We start from the raw sequence: 20,269 nt of genomic DNA, 5'->3' as shown, positions 1-20,269 counted from the left end.
AAAACATGTTTCTATATCAGTGGTTCTCAAACTTTTCCATGTCAAGGACCCCCAAAATGATATGTATTTGGCCACGGACCCCCATCTCAAAATACATTGTTCCAGGGACCCCCGGAAGCAAAGATTTGAGTTAAAAATGTTAGCTTTAAAATAATATAAATATATCAATTTGCACACATTTTCTCAATTTTTCAAAAATAGCTGATCTACGAGCTCATAGCGCGGCACTCGGTGCCGCGCTATGAGCTTGTATATCTGCTATTTTTGAATAGCCAAAGTGTAAAATAATGCTTTTGGGTTTGGGTTTTAGGCTTCGTAAACAAAAATTGCACAAAGTAGAAAATGACAAATGACTTCAATATGCAAAGAAAGGGTAGGTACCCTCACAAAAACATGCAGTAATCCTGGTCTCTACACTGCCTCCCCCTGGTCAGCCGGGGCGCCTGATGGAGGGGAAAGGAAATGGTTGGAATAACGTGTTCCTTCCACTCGCTACGTCCTACCGGGGAAACTCCCCCCCTGTCAGGTGATAAGAAGCGGCTTGCTAGCTCTCATGCATTGAAGGAGGCATGAGCTCGGCTCTAGGCACTCCCTAGGCTGGCAGAGGGAGTGTAGCGCCCAGGATTACTTAGACAATTGGCACTGGGTGGAAAAAATGGGTTACGATAAGAAAAAACAATATGCTAAGAAATTACTGACATTGACCGGTCACACCAATGATCAAAATAAATAATCTACTATGGCCAAAATAGGCAATATTTAATAATTGAATACTTTGAATTTGTTTTTAAATAGTGGAAATAGCTGATCAACAAGCTCACAACGTGTCGCATGGCGACACATTGTGAGCTTATAGACTAGGCTATTTCCGATATTTTAGAATTGTTTTGAAAATGTTCAATCATAAAGATAGATGAATGGAAACGATTCTTAATGAATGATCTCAAATAATTGGGATCAGGCGAATTGGGATCAGGCGAGAATATATATATTCTACTGTATATACTCTTTTTCTTTTTTTACTTGTTTTCATTTTTCATTGCAATTGCGTCTTATTTGTTTGTATTGTCCTGTGTTAATGAATGATCCCAAATAATTGGGATCAGGCGAGTTAATATAATAATAATTGGGAACAGGCACCTACCCGGTGCCGTTGTTGCTGAAGGTGGGCTTGCCCATGGTGCCGCGGTTGAAGGACAGGCTGGTGCCCAGGCTGCCCACCGTGCGGCTCTTCAGCACGGGGCTCTGGGCCGGGCTGGGCCCGACGCCCAGGCCCAGGCGGGAGCGGTACGCCATGGAGCTGTGGTTCCCGTTGTTGTTGATGTTGCCGTAGGCCGAGGAGGCCGGAGACGTCGGCACGCCCGTCATCATCATCCCTCCTCCTCCTCGCGTCTCATTGGCTTTGTTGTTGTGGTTGAGGAGGAGGTGGGAGGAGCCGGGCGAAATGATGGGGGACGGGGCGGACGGGATGTCGTCCACATCGTCGATTTCGAAGGATCGCTTGAGCGCTGGAGGAGAAGGAGGAAGGGGGGGACAGAGCAGTTAATTAATCAGTTGTTAACTATTACATTGATCGCAAATCTTTGTCGATCGCGTACATCAGGGGTTTTCAACCGGTGGTCCGCGGACCACTGGTGGTCCGCGGAGCTATTGCAGGTGGTCCCTGGCCCAAAAAAAACAAAAAAAAACTTTTTTTTTAAAAACTTTTTTTTTTTTTTACTTTTAATAACTTACAGGAGTTCTTACTGTATTGTGTGTGTGTAATATGAAATGTGAGCTTACCATAATCACAGTAATCCTTAATCATATTCCATCATATTCAAACAAAAACGCTGTATTTTATTAGATATTATATTGATATTATAGCTATTTTCTCCAGCTCCCTGCGGTGCATGAACCCCCCACCACTATTGTGTGGGGTGGGTCTATGATGGACCCGCCACGCACAATAGTGGTGGTCCCCAGGTTGCTTTTAGTCAGGATGGTGGTCCCTGGGTCGAAATCAGTTGAAAACCCCTGGCGTACATGACCGATGAGACATAATCAATGTACTCTACAATACGCGATCACAGAACGACATCCTCAGCGCTGATCGAAAAAAGTGTGTGTCCCAAGCGTAAGAAAATGTACACATCAAATAAATCATGGGTGATCATTTGACCATGTACAAAAGGAAACAAATGGACCCGTAGAGAGTCCATTTGGTTACATTCGTAGTACATTCTCCGAGTTAAATTGGCGCTGAGGATTTTTTACTGCGCATGCAATTGCACACAGTTAATTTATCACTCCTGTGGGCCAGATTGGCTTGAAGAAAAGGGGCCCAACCCAGAGGTCAGCTCTGTGAGTGAACAAACAATCTCTACAACACTGCACCACTCCAAAGAACTGTCACTGAACAACGCTTATGGTAATAACGCTTGATTCTCTGCTGCCAATGTTTTTAGTCTTTTCACAGGATTACCAGTAGTAGGAATTGCAGATACTGTGTGTGTGGAAGAAGTTAATCCGCTCTAGCAACAGAAGCTAAGAAGCTGTTTGACCCATTAAGACCTGAAGCCGATTCTTACTAATGTTTTCTAATTCCTAACAGTTTTCTGAAAAACATATGTTTCTATATCAGTGGTTCTCAAACTTTTTCATGTCAAGGACCCCCAAAATGATATGTATTTGGCCATGGACCCCCATCTCAAAATATATTGTTCCAGGGACCCCCAGAAGCAAAGATTTGAGTTAAAAATGTTCGCTTTAAAAGAATATAAATATATTAATTTGCACACATTTTCTCGATTTTTCAAAAATAGCAGATCTGCAAGCTCATAGCGCGGCACTCTGTGCCGCGCTATGAGCTTGCAGATCTGCTATTTTTGAATAGCCAAAGTGTAAAATAATGCTTTTTAGCTCAAATCAAAAAATGACACAGATGCGTTCCAGGTCTTAAATGGCTAAAGCGATCAGGGGGATCGATCATACTGGAGATGAATATTCTATGATTTTTCAAAGGTTAGTGAAAACACTCAAAAATCGCTGGCAGTGGCGTGTTAAAAATGATGTTTTATTTCTGGCAGTCAAAGAGCTAATAATAAAGCACCCTGCATACTGCATGCAGCTGCTTTTCACAAACTGAAACCGATGACTTTCCTCTTATAGTTGGCAACAGTGGAAGTTGTGTCTTTCTGTAAAAACATATATATATTAGGTTTACGTTGGCATCTATGAACTAACAAGGGACATTCCTGTTTAACCCATGTCTCTTTGCATTCACATAGGAGCTGAAATGCCCGTGACACATAAACTACAGAACTCGAGAGAGCGAGAGCAGCACAAGTGAAGCAGTACTTAAATAATATAGATATATGGACGCAAAAGGCGGCTAATTAAATATTTTACTGACACTAATGGGGGGAAACAAACAGCAGCACCACATTCCAGAGCCCTGGTCGTGTTTAAGTCCATTATAAAAGCTTTGGCTGCTTTTTTATTGTCCAGTTAATTGGTGGATAATTAGAAGGCAACATGCAAAACCACTTGCTTTGTCTCTTTTGCGGTGCAGAGAATCAAATGCTCCAAAGATCAAATTCCAAAAGAAAAAGGCCAATTCCTGCAAATGCTTATTACCTCTGCATTGATTTATTAACTACCTTGAGTATGGGATAAGTGGCCTATGACCTCTTCAGGTTGTGTTTGTTATAACCACTTAAATCCTATATACTTGTTGAACTTGACAGGTGTCCCGCAAGTGTCTGTACTTGGCCCCCTCCTTTTTCCCTCTACACCAAATCTCTTCGCCGAAAATAGCCCATCTACAAGCACACAATACGTCGATGTCCATTATACTGTACAACGGGTAGTTCCAACGAAGCAATCTGATTGGTTGAAATATCTCCCTCCCTGAGCTTCAAACGAGCATGACAGCACAGTTAATCAAAATATAAAAATCAGCTGGGCTGATCAGATGGGAGTCTCGCAGAGCAGAGCCGGCTAAGTGGCTAGGCTAGCAGTTTGCATGTGACGTTTGCGGCCGTAGTAGCTAAATCTACATCTTTTAATTTATATCGAATAACTTAAATACAATGAGATTGAGCTAACAGTTACGTTTTGTGTCCAGTCTGAGAGAAGTTGTCTAGTGTGGCTGAGTAAACAAGGACTCTGTCTGTCTGCCTGTCAGACGGACCCCATGTATTTCCAGGAAAACAAGTGTTTGTACATGTTTGTACATAGTTTCAGTGTTGATAAAAAAAAGTACATCAATCAATCAATCAATCAGATGAACCGCTGTGAGTTACAGTAATACAGCATGCTGTGGGCTGAAGCTAGCACGTGACGACGCCTCACACAACGCTTAGTCACCAGAAGCAGTAACATCTGAAAGTTTTATAGAGGTGCTGCTGGCTCTTAAGACGTCCATGCGTACAGGTCCAGGCCCGGCGTCTGCTGCCGAGTGCACATGCAAAATGGAACGGCCCCTTCAGTCAAACAATGGCTGTACTGTGTGTGTGCGCGCGTGTGCATGTGTGTGTGCGCGCACGCGTGTGCACAAACGCGTGTCGCGTGCACGTGGGTGGACCGGCGGGGCTGTGATGATTACAGAGGCGAGCGTTTGATCTTTCTTTGAAGCCGACACGTCATCATCATCACAGAGCACAGAGCACCGGCACCTTCTCCACTCTCGTCGCCTCTACTTTGGAGGCTTTTAAACTGCTGATCAGGCTCAGCCTCGGTGCCTCAAGCCTGGAGATTCATCCTTCCCAATTGCTGTGGTCAGCGGTCAGGTCATGAGGTGACAGGCTGTGGGACTATAAAGCGCTCAGTAAACCCAGAGACTCTTGAGTAAAATGAACATTGCCAGATTTTACTGTGTAAAAAACCACAAGTGAAGGAGTCACTTCAGGGTAATGTGGGCGTAGAGTAAGATATACAGTAGGTTCTATTAACAGCGTTGAGAGTACAGTACAGTATGTGTGGATTGGGGGGGTCCTTGGTTCTATTAACAGTGCTGAGACTGAGAGTGTGTGTGTGTGTGTGTGTGTGTGTGTGTGTGTGTGTGTGTGTGTGTGTGTGTGTGTGTGTGTGTGTGTGTGTGTGTGTGTGTGTGTGTGTGTGTGTGTGTGGAGTGGGAGTTTCTAGTCAGTTCTATCAACGGGGTGTGTGTGTGTGTGTGTGTGTGTGTGTGTGGTGTGGTGTGGTGTGGTGTGGTGTGGTGTGGTGTGTGAGAGAGAGAGAGAGAGAGAGAGAGAGAGAGAGAGAGAGAGAGAGAGAGAGAGAGAGGTTCTACTCAGTTCTATCAACAGAGTTGAGATTAGAGTGCAGTGGGAGGTTGTGGAAGTGGTCCTGGACTTAATTCAACCATCTGTGATAATGTAAACACCTGGGATTCAAACACCTGCATGGGAAACAAAACAAGGGGAACCCCCACCCCCAACGTAGCAAGTATGTGTGTGTGCGCGTGTGTGTGTGTGTGTGTGTGTGTGTGTGTGTGTGTGTGTGTGTGTGTGTGTGTGTGTGTGTGTGTGTGTGTGTGTGTGTGTGTGTGTGTGTGTGTGTGTGTGTGTGTGTGTGTGTGTGTGTGTGTGTGTGCGCGCGCGTGTATGCATCTCTGTGCAGACTGAAATGGTGTACCTGTTCATTAGCTAGTCCACATGTGTGCGCATGTGTTTATGTGCATGTTTCTGTGTGAGAGTGTGTGTGTGTGTGTGTGTGTGTGTGTGTGTGTGTGTGTGTGTGTGTGTGTGTGTGTGTGTGTGTGTGTGTGTGTGTGTGTGTGTGTGTGTGTGTGTGTGTGTGTGAGTTTCTAGGTGGTCCGGTGGCGTCGCAGAGCTGAGTGCTGACATGCAGATGGATTGTCTCAAGAGCCTTTTCTTCCATTCCTAATACCATGACAACTCTCTCTCTCTCTCTCACACACACACGCACACACACAAACACACACGCACACAGTGACTCTCTCAATTTGTTTTACACACAGAAATGTCACAATGTTCGACTAAACAATGTGTGAGTGCCTTTTATACCGTATAGTCATAGTTGTGGTTTGTATCATGTCAAAAAAGATCAGCCTCAAAAATCAATTCTAATCAAGTGTGAGAGTGTTTCGGTAATTTCTTCCTTCTGTGTCTGTCTCTCTTTCTCTTCTGTATAATGTTTGCCTCTGCCAACCCTGTCCTTGTATCACCGCTGTGATCGACACACACACAGACATCCACGTGCGTGTGCGCACACACGCGCACACGCACACACACACACAGGCATGCACACATGTCCCTGTTCCTTCCTCCTGAAGATACAAAGGGTGGCTTGAGGTCTGCGCCCTGGTGTCAGGACCTGCGGCAGAGGTTGGGTTACAACATGGACAGCAACCACAACCCCAAAATTCCTTTCACCACAACACAATGGAGGACGCAGGGGGAGGGCTGCTCTGGCCATGTACAGGAAGTGGCAGGGTCAGAAATGTCAGGGAACAAATAAGTCAACGCGATGTAAGCACGGTGCCACCCTGTGGGTGTGTGATAATTATCATATTTGTAGGATAATCTTGTCCTATGTACGATAGTATACAAATGGAAACTTGGTTTCATGTGTATAACTCTTAGGCTTAAATTAACAATAACACTATGTCCCATAATTTTGCCACTAAAAATGTAATTGAATTGAGCCGCAGGTTTGGCACAAGCCAGATCGTTCACGTCAAAATGCAGCATCGATAGTGGAACACCTGACCCCGGATCTGTTGTGAATGATCCAGTCATCATATCTATTTCTGATGTTATCATCTTCAGCGCCCAGCTGGCAGTTGATACGACCAGTGGTGGAAAGTAACTACATTTTTACTTTACTGGAGTATTGCCAATTTTCAATACTTTATACTTCTACTCCACTACATCTCAGAGGCAAATATTGTACTTTTTACGCCACTGCAATTATTTAAAAACTTTAGTTACTAGTTACTTTGAAGGTTTTGAATATTATTACACAACATACATTATATAACCACTTCAATCCTATATACCTGTATAGGCTACTTTGGCTATTTGAAAACGTGTCGCAAAAATCTTTGCGACGCGTTGTGAGCTTGTAGATCTGCTATTTTCAAAGGATTTTTATAAATATTTGATGCATTTGAAAACTTGTGAAATGGGACCTTCTGCATAATGATGAGCACTTTTACTTTTGGTACTTTAAGTATATTTTGATGCCAATACTTTTACTCAAGTAGATTTTGAATACCGAACTTGCACTTGTAAAAGTATATTTCTATAATAGGGTTTTGATACTTTTACTTAAGACAAAATGTGAGTACTTCTTCCATCACTGCCAACCTGTAAGAGTGACTCACAGTGATTTAAAGGTCGAGGTCAGATTCACAGACCAGGTAAGCGGAAATGTCTTTTGTTATCTGTGTGATATTTATCAATTTCATGAAAGAACACAATCATGTTCAGCTGTAACACACTCAGTTGTGTCGAGTTCAGTTCCACTCAGTAGGGTTTGAGTATCGTATAAGTCAAGTGTCCTGTGACCTCTTCAGCTGAAGAACCACTTAAACCCTACATACTTTCTTGACTGGGGTCCCCCAGGGGTCCATACTTGGCCCCTTGCTTTCTCTGCACCAAATCTCTCGTGTGCGAAAATAGCTCCAAGCTCACAATGCGTCACATTGCGACGCTTTGTGAGCTTGTAGATCTACAATCTTTGTGGAATTATTGCCTGTTCACCGTATGACATTCCCAGAATAGGGTATGTCATGTGGTTAAGGGTTGGGAAGGGGGTGCGGTCATGGTTAAGCTCTTGCCATGTCTATCTGGTTTTGGTTGAGGGCACGATTTACGATATCGCTTCACCCCCAGGTGCCATCCAATTCCTCCACAACAACAAGTGTAGAGCTTTATGACAGCAGATCAGGGATCTTTTATATAACCCTGGATATATTGAGGCTTATACATAGCATGGGCATGCTATGTATTTGGTATAGAGAGAGAGAGAGAGAGAGAGAGAGAGAGAGAGAGAGAGAGAGAGAGAGAGAGAGAGAGAGATGCATTCATCGTATGTGGTGTTTTTCCATAGCTAGCGGTGAATTTGGCTGTGTAAACAATAGTACTATCAAGCCTTCTCCATCAAACAGTCTCCTACACAGCACCAGAGAAAGATCATATCACACTGCTATGGGAATGCGTGTCTGTCTGTCTGTCTGTCTGTCTGTCTGTCTGTCTGTGTGCGTACAGTACGTGTGCATGCGCGAATATGTTCCTCTACATTTAACACAACCATAATGTCCTCACAAGAGTAGAAAGATAAGGAAAAAAAACCTTCCAAGTAGGGATGTGTATGGGGGGCGGGGTCCTGGGTAGAATTACCTTTAGTAAAGGTAAAGGTTAGGGTAAGGGTTAAGGTTAAGCATGTAGTGATGAGGGTCTTAACAATCCTCACTGCATTCCTAACCTGAACCCTTAGGAAAGGATTAGGAAATTAATGTAGCATTACGAAGCAAAACAAAGCTCTGCATGCTGGAATATGTTTACGTGCAACTGCATGCACGTGCACTCTGCATGCTGGAATATGTTTACGTGCAACTGCATGCACGTGCACTCATACATATAGAATATTGAATACATTGAATATTATACAACACACACACTTAGGCAAACACACACGCGCACACATCCAAGGTGTATTCAGTGTCTCTGACTGATAACATACAGGTATGTGACCTGCTGTAAAAAAAACGGTTGAATGCTATGGAGAATGCTTGAATGGGCACATTTTAGAATAAATTGCAATTCTTTGTGTGTGCATCCGTACCCAAGTGCTAATCAAATGTTCGAAAATAGACAAAATAGCAGATTCACAAGCTTATAGGTTGACTGACTACTTTTGCTATTCGTCGTATTGGCAAAATATATCAGGCTTAAGTGGTTAAGACAGTCGTATGATGATGGGATACTGTATAGCTGCCAATACACCGTGGGATTATAACCCCCAGGTCAAAGGGATATGGCACCTGCCTATACACTGTGGGCTTTCCCTGTCAGTATCTTTAGGATATCATGTTTGGCAACTGTACCAGAGTACCTGTGAACACCCAGCCACATCTCTCACTCAGTAATCACAGTACAAACATGTTAGGGCAGAATGAAAGGAAAGTGTTTAAAAGAGCTACAGCGCGCGCACGTGTGCACACACACACACACACACACACACACACACACACACACACACACACACACACACACACACACACACACACACACACACACACACACACACACACACACACACACACACACACACACACACACAGGGAAAGTTAGACAGTTTTGTAACTAATCAGATCGCAGTAGTGTGGCTAGTATACTATACACACACTTTTGTGCAAGCGTGCAGAGGCAAAAATGCATCGATAATGGTAACACGTCCTAAAGTCATGCTTTTCCAAGAACCTACACACATAGCCTACTATAAAGCCACCTAAAAACATTCTCAAGCATGTTAACAGGCGTTAATAGGTATTAAAATGTAATGTGTGACTATACTATACTATATACTGTAGGTTCATTTCGAGCCCTGGTTGGCTAACGTAACTTGGGGATAATTTCTGTTTGCCATCTCGACACTATGGCTAACGTGCTTCTCCTTTGTATAAAATGAGCTTCATAGCGTCAGAGTGGACGAACGCACCCAATACGTCAGGACAGTTTAATGTAGTTGCTAACAGGGCAGAGCGATCGCTTGTGGCCTGGATGGAGTGGCCCCAACCATGGTCAGGGAGGGAGAGCAAAAGGGAGCTATAGGCCACGCCTTCCTAAATCCTTTTCAGCTTGAGACGCAAAACACATATTTGGTGTGAGAACATTTTAGGGGAAAGAAAAGACATTATATATACTGTATGTAATATTATATAATTCATTATATCATCATTTGTTTTTTTCTCAATTAAAGCTGCACTACGTAACTTTCCTCTTCAACCCACGGAAATGAACCCAGTTTCAAGCGCATATGTACTGGTTGTTGTTTACCATTGAGCTAATAGAGCCGGCCTGCTTGCTCAGAGGATAAACTGAATCTTGACCACCAGGTAAAAACTGCTTTAACTTTTTTTGTAGGAAAGTAAAAAATAAAACAGGATATTTATTCGCGACCCATAACAATTGGTCCACGACCAACACTTGGGTTGTCTGGGACACCGGTTCTCAAAGTGGGGTCTGGTGACCACCAGGGGTCCTTGGGGGCGGTACCAGGGGGTCCCGAGCAACATTTGTTAAAATAGCATCACAATCATTTTAGGCTCATGAACTTGTAGATCTGCTATTTTTGAAAAATCCCTGCCACAAAATATTTTTGAGACGGGGGGTCCGCTGCCAAATACATATCATTTTGGGGGTCCTTGACGTGAAAAAAGCTTGAGAACCACTGAGCTAGGCTAACCGTGGCTACAAGTGTGAACCTGCCCCTCCATGCAGCTCTGAGTAGATAAGGAGGCCCTGGTATCAGGTAATTGCTGGCACCCTGTCAAACACTGTGGAAATAATTATGGTGGCAGTAGAGCGCAGCGTTGCCAGATTCTGTGAGAGATATAAGCAACCAGTTGTAGGAAAACAAGCCCAAAAAAAGCGACTGTTATAGACCACATGAGCACTTTAAACCTATATGCTGTATACCAGTGTTTATCAACCCTGGCAAAGGGCCCAATTTTGGGCCGCGAGTACTGCTGAGGTGTGCCGCGACGTTTGAAGAAAGTGTGAACCCAGCCCCTTGAGAACAATAGCGGTGATTGTCCGTCAATCGATACGGCCATTCAGTGTAGCCCTGGGATATTTTGGCTATGCCAGGTGTGCCTTGGCACCAAAAAGGTTGATAAACACTGCTGTATACATCTGCTAACACAAATCTGGTAAGGGGCTCCCCGGCACAAAGCATTTTCAGAAGGGGGTTAGGGACAAATACAAATATTTGGAAACAAGCCCAAATAAGCAACTGCACTTTAGAAACAAGCCCAAAAAACTGCAACCCAGAACTACCAATATTTACAAGCGACTTAACAGAAAAAAGAAGCCCAACGTCGCTCCACCAGCGTTGCCATGTCTGCTTATAATAAGCAGACATGGCAACGCTGGTGGAGCGACCTGTCTCCGCTCAACTCTGCCTCTGTGTGTGTGTGTGTGTGTGTGTGTGTGTGTGTGTGTGTGTGTGTGTGTGTGTGTGTGTGTGTGTGTGTGTGTGTGTGTGTGTGTGTGTGTGTGTGTGTGTGTGTGTGTCTTGTTCTCACAGTTGTGCAAACTCTAATCCTTTTCTTTCTTATACAATACCTCCAGAATCTGATAAAAAGAAAAAAAACAAGAGACGCACAATTTCTCTCTCTCTCCGTCTCACTCTCACACACATACACACAAACCAATGCCCACCGGTGCACTGACACACACACATACACAAACCAGTCATATTTACTCACGGGGTTGGGTTTCTGGGAAAGCGTGTGCATGTGTGTGTGTGTGTGTGTGTGTGTGTGTGTGTGTGTCATGGAGAGTGACAACCCATGCACTCCTTCCTGCCCTTGTTGCCCACGGTAATGGAGTTTGCAGGGAAAATTGGATGTGTGTGTGTGCATGTGTGCGTGCGTGCGTGCATAAGTGAGTGTGCATGCGTGTGTATGTGTGTGGGGGTGGGTGTGTGTGTGTGTGTGTGTGTGTGTGGGCGTGCGTGCGTGCGTGCGTGCATGTGCGTGTATGTGGGTGTGACAGTTTTTGTCCGGTGATGATAGCATGCTTCCTTGTTGACGTTCTGTGTTGGGGACACATCACCATCTTCCATTCTGGGTCATTCTGGAACGTTTCCTCTCACATGGATGTTGGAAGGAATTTCTAATAGCAACAACAACAACGTCTGTTTTGCTTTTAACAACTTTCACCCTGATGTCCCTCATGTGGGCACGTGATTATTATAAGATTTTCCAAGAATTGCAAATAAATGCCAAAATGATAATTTCTTGTATCGCAATGCAATGTGTTTTAATTAAGCCACAAGATTGGCTATTTTTGAAACTTTTTAAACAGGGATTAAGTGGTTAATTGGATTAATTTTGAGTGCTGCGGTGTCCAATGGTTTTTAACCTGACTTTGTGGTTTGGTGAAGGTAATTAGGTTAGATTTAGTTGGCTTAGCTCGTCAGAAGACTTTTGAAGTTATATACAACTTTCTGCGGTTGTTGTCAAAGCAGGGACACAATCCAAAGAGGTGAACAATTATTGCAATAATTATGTAATTTGTTTTCCAAGGATCTTGTCAATTGGACTGCCAAGTTTAGCCCATCACAACTCACGGTTTACTCGACATTACTGCTGACCATTTCCCAAAGCATACTGTGGTTTTATTGTATTGTATTGAGAAAACCCACTGGATTTCATTAACCACAACTAAGTATGTAGGGGTTAAGTGGTTAATGCATTTTGGTAATTAGGTGGCAGGCAACAGAGGGTACAGAGGAAATGGAAACACAACAAAGTCCTGGGGACTTTTTTTGTGTCTTTAACCCATTCAATTCGGGTGTCATTTTAGATTTTTAGCTACAGCCATTATTTTATATTTTGAGCTATTCAAAATCTACAGATCTACAAGCTCATAGAGCAATGAGCTTGTAGATCTGCTTTTTTAAAATACATTTTATCGTGCAAATCTTTGAATATATAAAGAGATCATTTTTAACTCAAATCTTTGCTTCTGGGGATTCTACAAATGTCTTCTAAATCCAAACAGGTTTTTTTAAAACAACTTATGTTGCTATAATATCAGTGGTTTTTAATGTCAAGGACCCCCAAAATGATATGTATCCCCCCCCCCCCAGTGTTCCAGGGACCCCCCGAAGCAAAGATTTAAGTTAAAAATGTATATATATATACAAAGATTTGCACACATTTTCACGATTAGTTTTTTCAAAAATAGCCAAAGAAACCTGAAGTGACACGGATGCGTTCCCGGATTGAATGGGTTAATGTCCTACAACTGTACCATGACGTGCTGTTCATATTTCTGACTAATAAAAGTATTCAATTCAATTCATAAAATGTTCCACATGTTCCACAATATGGTCACAGGCTGAACTCCAGCATGAGTGATGTTGTGATTAGATGAGCCACCAGTATGTCCCTATTACGTCAAATAAAGACTACTTTTATTCCACACAAGGAAAAAGAGAGAGACAGGAACAAGTAAGAGTGAGAGACAGAGACAGAGAGAGAGAGAGAGAGAGAGAGAGAGAGGAAAGAAATGAAAGTCGAATCACGCGGGTCACATGGGAACGACTCGGCTCTAATGTCTCGCCAGACGCGTGATTATGAATCCCACCAACGTTATAGGATAGACCCGCCTTACCTGTGTCTGATTGGCTCCGTGACAGGCATGGTCTTACTGACGTTAAGGTTAAGGTTAGGTTTAGGCATAGTCTTACTGAGGTTAGGGTTAGGGTTAAGGTTTAGGCATAGTTGCAAAAACGAGAACGGTCAATCACAGCGACTACCGGCCAATCACAGCGGGTTTTGCCTAGAACTGCGGTGGGATCCATAATAATAATTGTCAGCCCAAGGACCCCTTGGCTGAGAGAGAGATGAAGCAGGGACCCCCCAACTTACATATTGTATAAAACTGTGTTGCAGATTAAACCTTTTCATAGGTAGTCGGATTCATGCTAATGTGTATTTTCAGATAGTTAACCTTTTAAACCCTCGTTATTTAGTCAACTTGACCTGTACTCTGTACTTGGTCTGCTCTTTTTTTCCCTCTACATCAACTCTCCGATAAACAGCCGATCCAAAAGCTCACAACGCCTCGCGCTGCGAGGCGTTGACCCCCTAGATTAGCTCCTGACACACAGATTGACCCATGCTGTAAAAAATAAATAAATATATATATATAATTTCAAAAAAACCAAAAAACTCACAACTGTTCATCAATTAAAAACAAGATTTTTCAAAAGTATTTTATAAATAAAATGAAAAAATCGTCATCAAAGTAATGGAAATAGCAGATCTACAAGCTGCAGACAGATCTGCAGACAGATCTGCTATTTTCACTATAGTTTGGGTCCCCGGCCAAACGTCTTAATTTCTCTTTTTATGGTCTTGAACAAAAACAAAGTTTGGGAACCACTGGTCTATGCTGGGACACAGGGATACAGCTGCAACAGGCAACATGGTGAGCCACTAGGGTGGGACACTCCATACCGGGTACATTATGCTATGCTCTATGTTTGAGGGTCTACCATGGGACACATGGATAGCTGCAGTGGCATTGATGCAGCGCTGGAACCTGGCCAACACTCCAGAAGAGAAGGGGGGGAGGGAGGGGGGGGGGGAACAGTGCAGGCCTGTGAGTTGTACAGGGAATGTTGGCTAGAGCATGGGGTGGTCAGGATCAAATTCTCTCTGAGTGGAAGCAGATTCTCCCCTTGTGTAAATGTCTCTGTGTTTCTTCCTTTGTGTGTGTGTGTGTGTGTGTGTGTGTGTGTGTGTGTGTGTGTGTGTGTGTGTGTGTGTGTGTGTGTGTGTGTGTGTGTGTGTGTGTGTGTGTGTGTGTGTGTGCGCGCGCGCGTGTGCGTGCGTGCGTGCGTGCGTGCGTGCGTGCGGCTTGTTGGTATGTTTATTTGTTTGCGCCGTGTTTGTGTTAAGAGCTTTTTTCATTGTACTGCATGTGTGTGTTGTCTCGTTTGCCTTTGTCTTTGTGTGTGTGTGTGTGTGTGTGTGTGTGTGTGTGTGTGTGTGTGTGTGTGTGTGTGTGTGTGTGTGTGTGTGTGTGTGTGTGTGTGTGTGTGTGTGTGTGTGTGTGTGTGTGCCTGTGCGTACGTACAGTACATGCGTGAGTGTATGAGTCCCAATAGTCGGGAAACAGAGAAAGGCGGGGGGCATTTTGGGGGCATTAGGACAAGGAGCTGCTTCTGTTCCTGGTTAACTGTTCCAGTGTCTCCTCTCTCCTGTATTACTGTATGCTTAAATCCTACCTTATACCTGGTCACACCACCACGTCGCTCCATGAGAATAACTGCTTTTTAAACGTCACACAACACAAAATCCGTCACGTGGGACGGGTTGGGTTCGATATTGCACATCCCAGGCTTCTGGTTAAATTTCTAAAAGTTAGTATCTACCAGCTCTAGCTAGCTAGTCAGTAGACACTCATGGCTAACTGAACCCATTCATTTTCCATTAGCGCTGCTACAAAACAAGCTCAGAGTAACCCTTTAAAAGAAACGGTTTGTGTAACCATTTGACACGACTCTCGGGATGTGAAATACTAAACCAAAATGTAAGAAAAAAAAAGAAATAAACCCTGCACTATCCTATCCTTTTTTTTTTAAGTGCTGCAGTTGCTCGTGCATAGCAGCTCTCAATTAGTTTCACACTGGGATGCCAAATGGCACGTTGAGCGTGAAGTCTACTCCTCGTCCGTGACGCTGTCCGGAGCAGCTCGTGGCCCACTTTAGGGTCCTCGGCCCGCTGGTTGAGAAACACTGCTGCTTAGGGAGGTACTATGCAGTGATGGAGGAAGTACTCACATTTTTTTTTACTTAAGTAAAAGTATCAATACCATGTAAAAAATACTGTGCTACAAGTGAAAGTTTGATATTCCAAGTTTACTTGAGTAAAAGTACAAAATGTATCGCCATCAAATTATAATTAAATGCCAAAAGTAAAGGTTCATGCAGAATGTCCCATTTCACAAGTTTTCAGAAATCTTTTGAAAATAGCCGATCTACAAGCTCACAACGCGTCGCGATCGGCTATTTTCAAATAGCCGAAGTATGTATATAGGGCTGAAGAGGCGAAGCTGCTTCAGATATTGTAGTGGAGTAAAAAAAGTACAATATTTGCCTCTGAGATGTAGTGTAGTAGAAGTATAAAGTAGTGAAAATTGGAAATACTTTTGCACCACAAGAGGCATGTACGCAGTGAGAGTGGAACTCGGGGACCGTCTGTTTTCAGCCCACTCATCCCCTGTCTAACCACCACACCCCCACCCCCCCACCCCACCTCTCTCCAGTCTCCACACCCTTTCACTGACTCCCATCCCTCTCATGCCTGCACAGCGAAAATCCTCAATGTTAATCTAACCCATTTAGACCGGGAAAGAATCTGTGTCATTTTTAGATTTCTTTAGGCTATTCAAAAAGATTGCAAATATATACAAGTAGATCATGCTATTGTAGATCTGCTATTTTTGAAAAAATGTGTGCAAATCTTTGAATATGCATTTTTTTCAAGCAAACATTTTTAACTTTGTTACAACTTCTGGGGGGGTTCCCGGAACAAAATATTTTGAAACGGGGTCCACGGCCAAATACGTATCATTTTGGGTGGTCCTTGACATTTTTTTTAAAAAACTGTTAGGATTTAGAAGACATTTGTAGAATCCCCCAGAAGCAAAGATTTGAGTTAAAAAATATATATATTCAAAGATTTGCACACAATTTCCAAGTTTTTCCCAAAAAACAGCCAAAGAAATCTCAAAATGACAGATGCGTTCCCGGCTTTAATGGGTTAACTCAAGAGAGTGTACAAATGGAACGGTTCCATGTGTACACTCTCTCTCTGCTACAGTAAATTAATACAGATGATTTTTTTTACTGTGCGCATCCTCAAACTCGGGCCATACAGTAAACTGCCACAACAGATTTATCGACCACTTTGCTTCAAATGAGAAACATGTGTTGATGGCCAGTTGTTTAGTTGGCCAGTCAGTCACCGATGCCTTTGAACCGACTTTAGTCTTTGCCGTTAAATGAAAAAAAAAGAAAAGACAATGGCGACAACAATGCAGGCATTCAGTCAGAGAGAGGGCACATCTTCTGAAACTGCGGCCGGAAGACACACGCACGTGCACACACACACACACACAATTCCTCATTGTTACATCTTCGTGCACGTAAATGGGAACTGATCTAAGAATACTCTTCTATTATCTATAGTCTGTATAACTCCTGAACACACTGATAGGGGTGTGGCTATAAAGGGGAACTCCAGTCCCAAAGCTAAATTGAACGCATATTTATATGTGCAGAGATACTATAGCAGCCAATGGGGTATTAGATAGATAGAGGTATACATAACTGTACCTCAATCCTCCCCCCACCACCACTCAATTCTGAAGCACTATTTTACCTATTTTAGACGCCTACAATGTATGTAGAAACCAATGTTTCATTATTATAATAATCAGATGCTGGACTGATGATATACAGTATGTAGAGAGTTGACAAAGGTGCGTGAGCGATGGTCGTGGGTCCCGACTCCCGACTATCGACTAGAACAATAATATTTCTAACGCGATCCGCTATTGCAGAGTGATCGCCCATCAAAAATGGCTCGTTTTCACCACGGTAAGAAGATATGGAGATAAGGAGCTTTTTCTCAAGATACTATAGTGGGAGTGGACGGGAGGTAGGTTTTTTGGACAGGATTTACATCCGTCCATTCCATTTTACAGGGTACGTGGATCATTCCTAAGTTGCGTTAGAGCGCCCCGTGTGGGAAAAAAAGAAGGAGAAAAAAAAAGAATTTGCCCTCACAAGAATTCTAGTTTATGGCACTCCACGAGTGTATTTACCAACACGAGAATTCTCGTGTTTGGCACTAAATGTGTTAAACAACCTTTCTATATTCGTTGTTGGCACTGGGATGTTAGCCAAGTACATTTTGCCCATACCTTGGAATTTGCCCTCTGCATTTAAACCCATCTTGACTGCTTTCTATCTTTCTGAGCCGCTGCCGTGCCGATACAAGAGAGACCCACGCAGTGCCATTTCCTTTTAAGCTTTCCGCCTTTAAAGCAGGGGTCTTCAACAGGGGGTCCGGCACCCCTTAGGCGGTCCTCAGAGTTACTACAGCCAAATCCTTGTGTGACGGGGGAACATTAGCCGAAAATATAGCAGATCTACAAGCTCACAACGCCTCGCACTGCAAGGGAAATTACTTCTACGACCCAGGGGATGAACGAGTGACGTCAGGACTTCTGCGCTCTATAGCTTTGTTTACATTACATGTAAGTAAAAGCTGCACACGCTGTGTGTGGGATGTTAAAATAAGCATGGGGGGTTCAACCTGAACGACAGGTATAGGAGGCCCCAGAGAAGGGTCCAATTCACCAAGAATGGGAGTCTTGCACGGGGGGGGGGGGGGCTGGGGGAGGTTGTCTTCACACCAGGCCCGGTTTGCAGGGGGGAGGGCTGGCCTGTGGACATGCAGGGAGGTGTGGGTGGGGGTGGGGGTGGGGGGGGTTGATTTGTCTGGTCTTGTCCAGGTACATGCAACAAACCCCCTCTCTCTCTCTCTCTCTCCACATTCCTAGAAGGTGTAGAGCTCTGACGACCACAGTGCGGATGGGACTGCACGTCCTCACACTTCACACGCACGCACGCACACGCACACACACACACACACACACACACGCGCGCAAGAGCGTGAGCATACGCTCACAAGCTCACGCAGACACGCACACACACACACACCCCCCAGTGGTGTCAAGTAACATTTACTCAAGTACTGTACTGTACTACAATTTTGAGGTATTTTTTACTTTACTGGAGTATTTCCAATTTTCAGTACTTTTACTGCTACTCCACTACATCTCAGAGGCAAATATTGTACTTTTACTCCACTACAATTATTTGAAAACTTTAGTTACTAGTTGCTTTGCAGATATAAATGATTATATTATGAAACATACATGAACCACTTTAGCCCTATAACTAGGCTATTTGAAAATAGCCGATGTACAAGCTCACAGTCGTGAGCTTGTAGATCTGCTATTTTCAAACATCTTAGTACTTTTACTTTTGGTACTTTAAGTACATTTTGGTGCCAATACTTTTGTACTTTTACTCAAGTAACATTGAGACACGCACACGCACGCACGCGCGCACGTACGCACACACACACACACACACACACACACACACACACACACACACACACACACACACACACACAAGGCAGCCCAGTCTAGTGGTGGTGAAGCCTACTTCCACTTACTAAAAAGCACATCTGGAAGATGCATTCCAGCCAGCCGTTTGCAATGTCGTAACATTGCAAATAACACAGTGCCTGGGGACTCATAAATACACACAGACACAGACACACACACACACACACACACACACACACACACACACACACGCGCACACACACACTAATGCCTACATCACTTAGTTATGTATGTAAAGCTGCTATTTATCCTCTTAAGCACCTGTTGGCTGAAATAAAACATTAAAAAGAAAAGCCCTATTAAAGGGTGAGACCGCACAAACTTCAAACTCCTCTATTTTTCCCTGCCTGAAACAACAGTCTGTCTGTCAGTGTTGCAGTGCTAGTAGAAGATGACACAGAAGCATTTACGTAACCCCAGACAGCCACAGGCGTAATGATGTTACAACAGTTTTGTAAAATGTTACATAGAGCTAGGGCTGGGGCGATGTGACTTCAAATCAATAGCACGATTATTTCAACCTTTTGCCTTGATTTCAATTAATGAATGTGTTTTTGTTTTGCCTAGAACGACTAAAACGACTGTTTTCCCATAAGCCATGCCTGCCTAGAACGACCAAAACAACTTAAAAAAAAAATAGATAGAAAAAGAGGAGATATGATTTTTCGAAGATCTAGACTCCCATCCATTTCCTTGTTAACTTAAAACTTAAAAATTCTGTATCTCGGCTCCTGAGTACTTTTTTTTCAATGAAAAATCTTGGCAGTGGGCAAACGCGGCCAGAAATAATTCAGGCAGTGAATGAGTTAAGACCGGGAACGCATCTGTGTGTCATTAAGATTTCTTTGGCTATTCAAAAATATCAAAATACTGTTAGGATTTAGAAAACATTTTTAGATATGTATTTGGCCGCGGACCCCCAACTCAAAATGTTTTGTTCCAGCGACCCCCAGAAGCAAAGACTTGAGTTAAAAATGTTTGCTTTAAAAAGGATATACTGTATATTCAACGATTTGCACAAACTTTCCACATTTAAAAAAATTAATTAGATCTACAAGCTCATAGCACGGCACTCCACTAATTGTAGTGGAGTAAAAGTATGATATTTGCCTCTGAGGTGTAGTGGAGTAGAAGTAAAAGTACAGAAAATTGGATATACTCCAGTAAAGTACAGTACTTGAGTAAATGTACTAAGTTACTTGTTTACACCATTGCTGGAGTGGGAAGGTCATCTCACCTCTGAAGAGAAGAGGACAGAGAAACGTGGCCGGAGGAGGAATGCTAAACGCAAATGTGTGGGGTTTTTTTGG

At 43.4% G+C, this 20,269-nt stretch overlaps 1 protein-coding gene across 1 annotated transcript in view; it reads right to left on the bottom strand.

Moving 5' to 3' along the window:
• Positions 1 to 20,269, bottom strand: part of LOC311056301 (uncharacterized protein) — a 109,715-nt gene that overhangs the window by 79,100 nt on the left and 10,346 nt on the right. The window contains exon 2 of the mRNA XM_084072822.1: positions 1,145 to 1,508. Coding sequence (XP_083928948.1) covers positions 1,145 to 1,508 — 364 coding nt within the window. The remainder of the gene's footprint in view (positions 1 to 1,144; positions 1,509 to 20,269) is intronic.

Source organism: Gymnoscopelus microlampas (genome assembly GCF_963454915.1).
Source record: "Gymnoscopelus microlampas genome assembly, chromosome: 11".
NCBI classification, from domain to species: domain Eukaryota; kingdom Metazoa; phylum Chordata; class Actinopteri; order Myctophiformes; family Myctophidae; genus Gymnoscopelus; species Gymnoscopelus microlampas.
The sequence above is the reverse complement of the archived record's forward strand: the minus strand, read 5'-3'. Positions and strand labels throughout refer to the sequence as shown.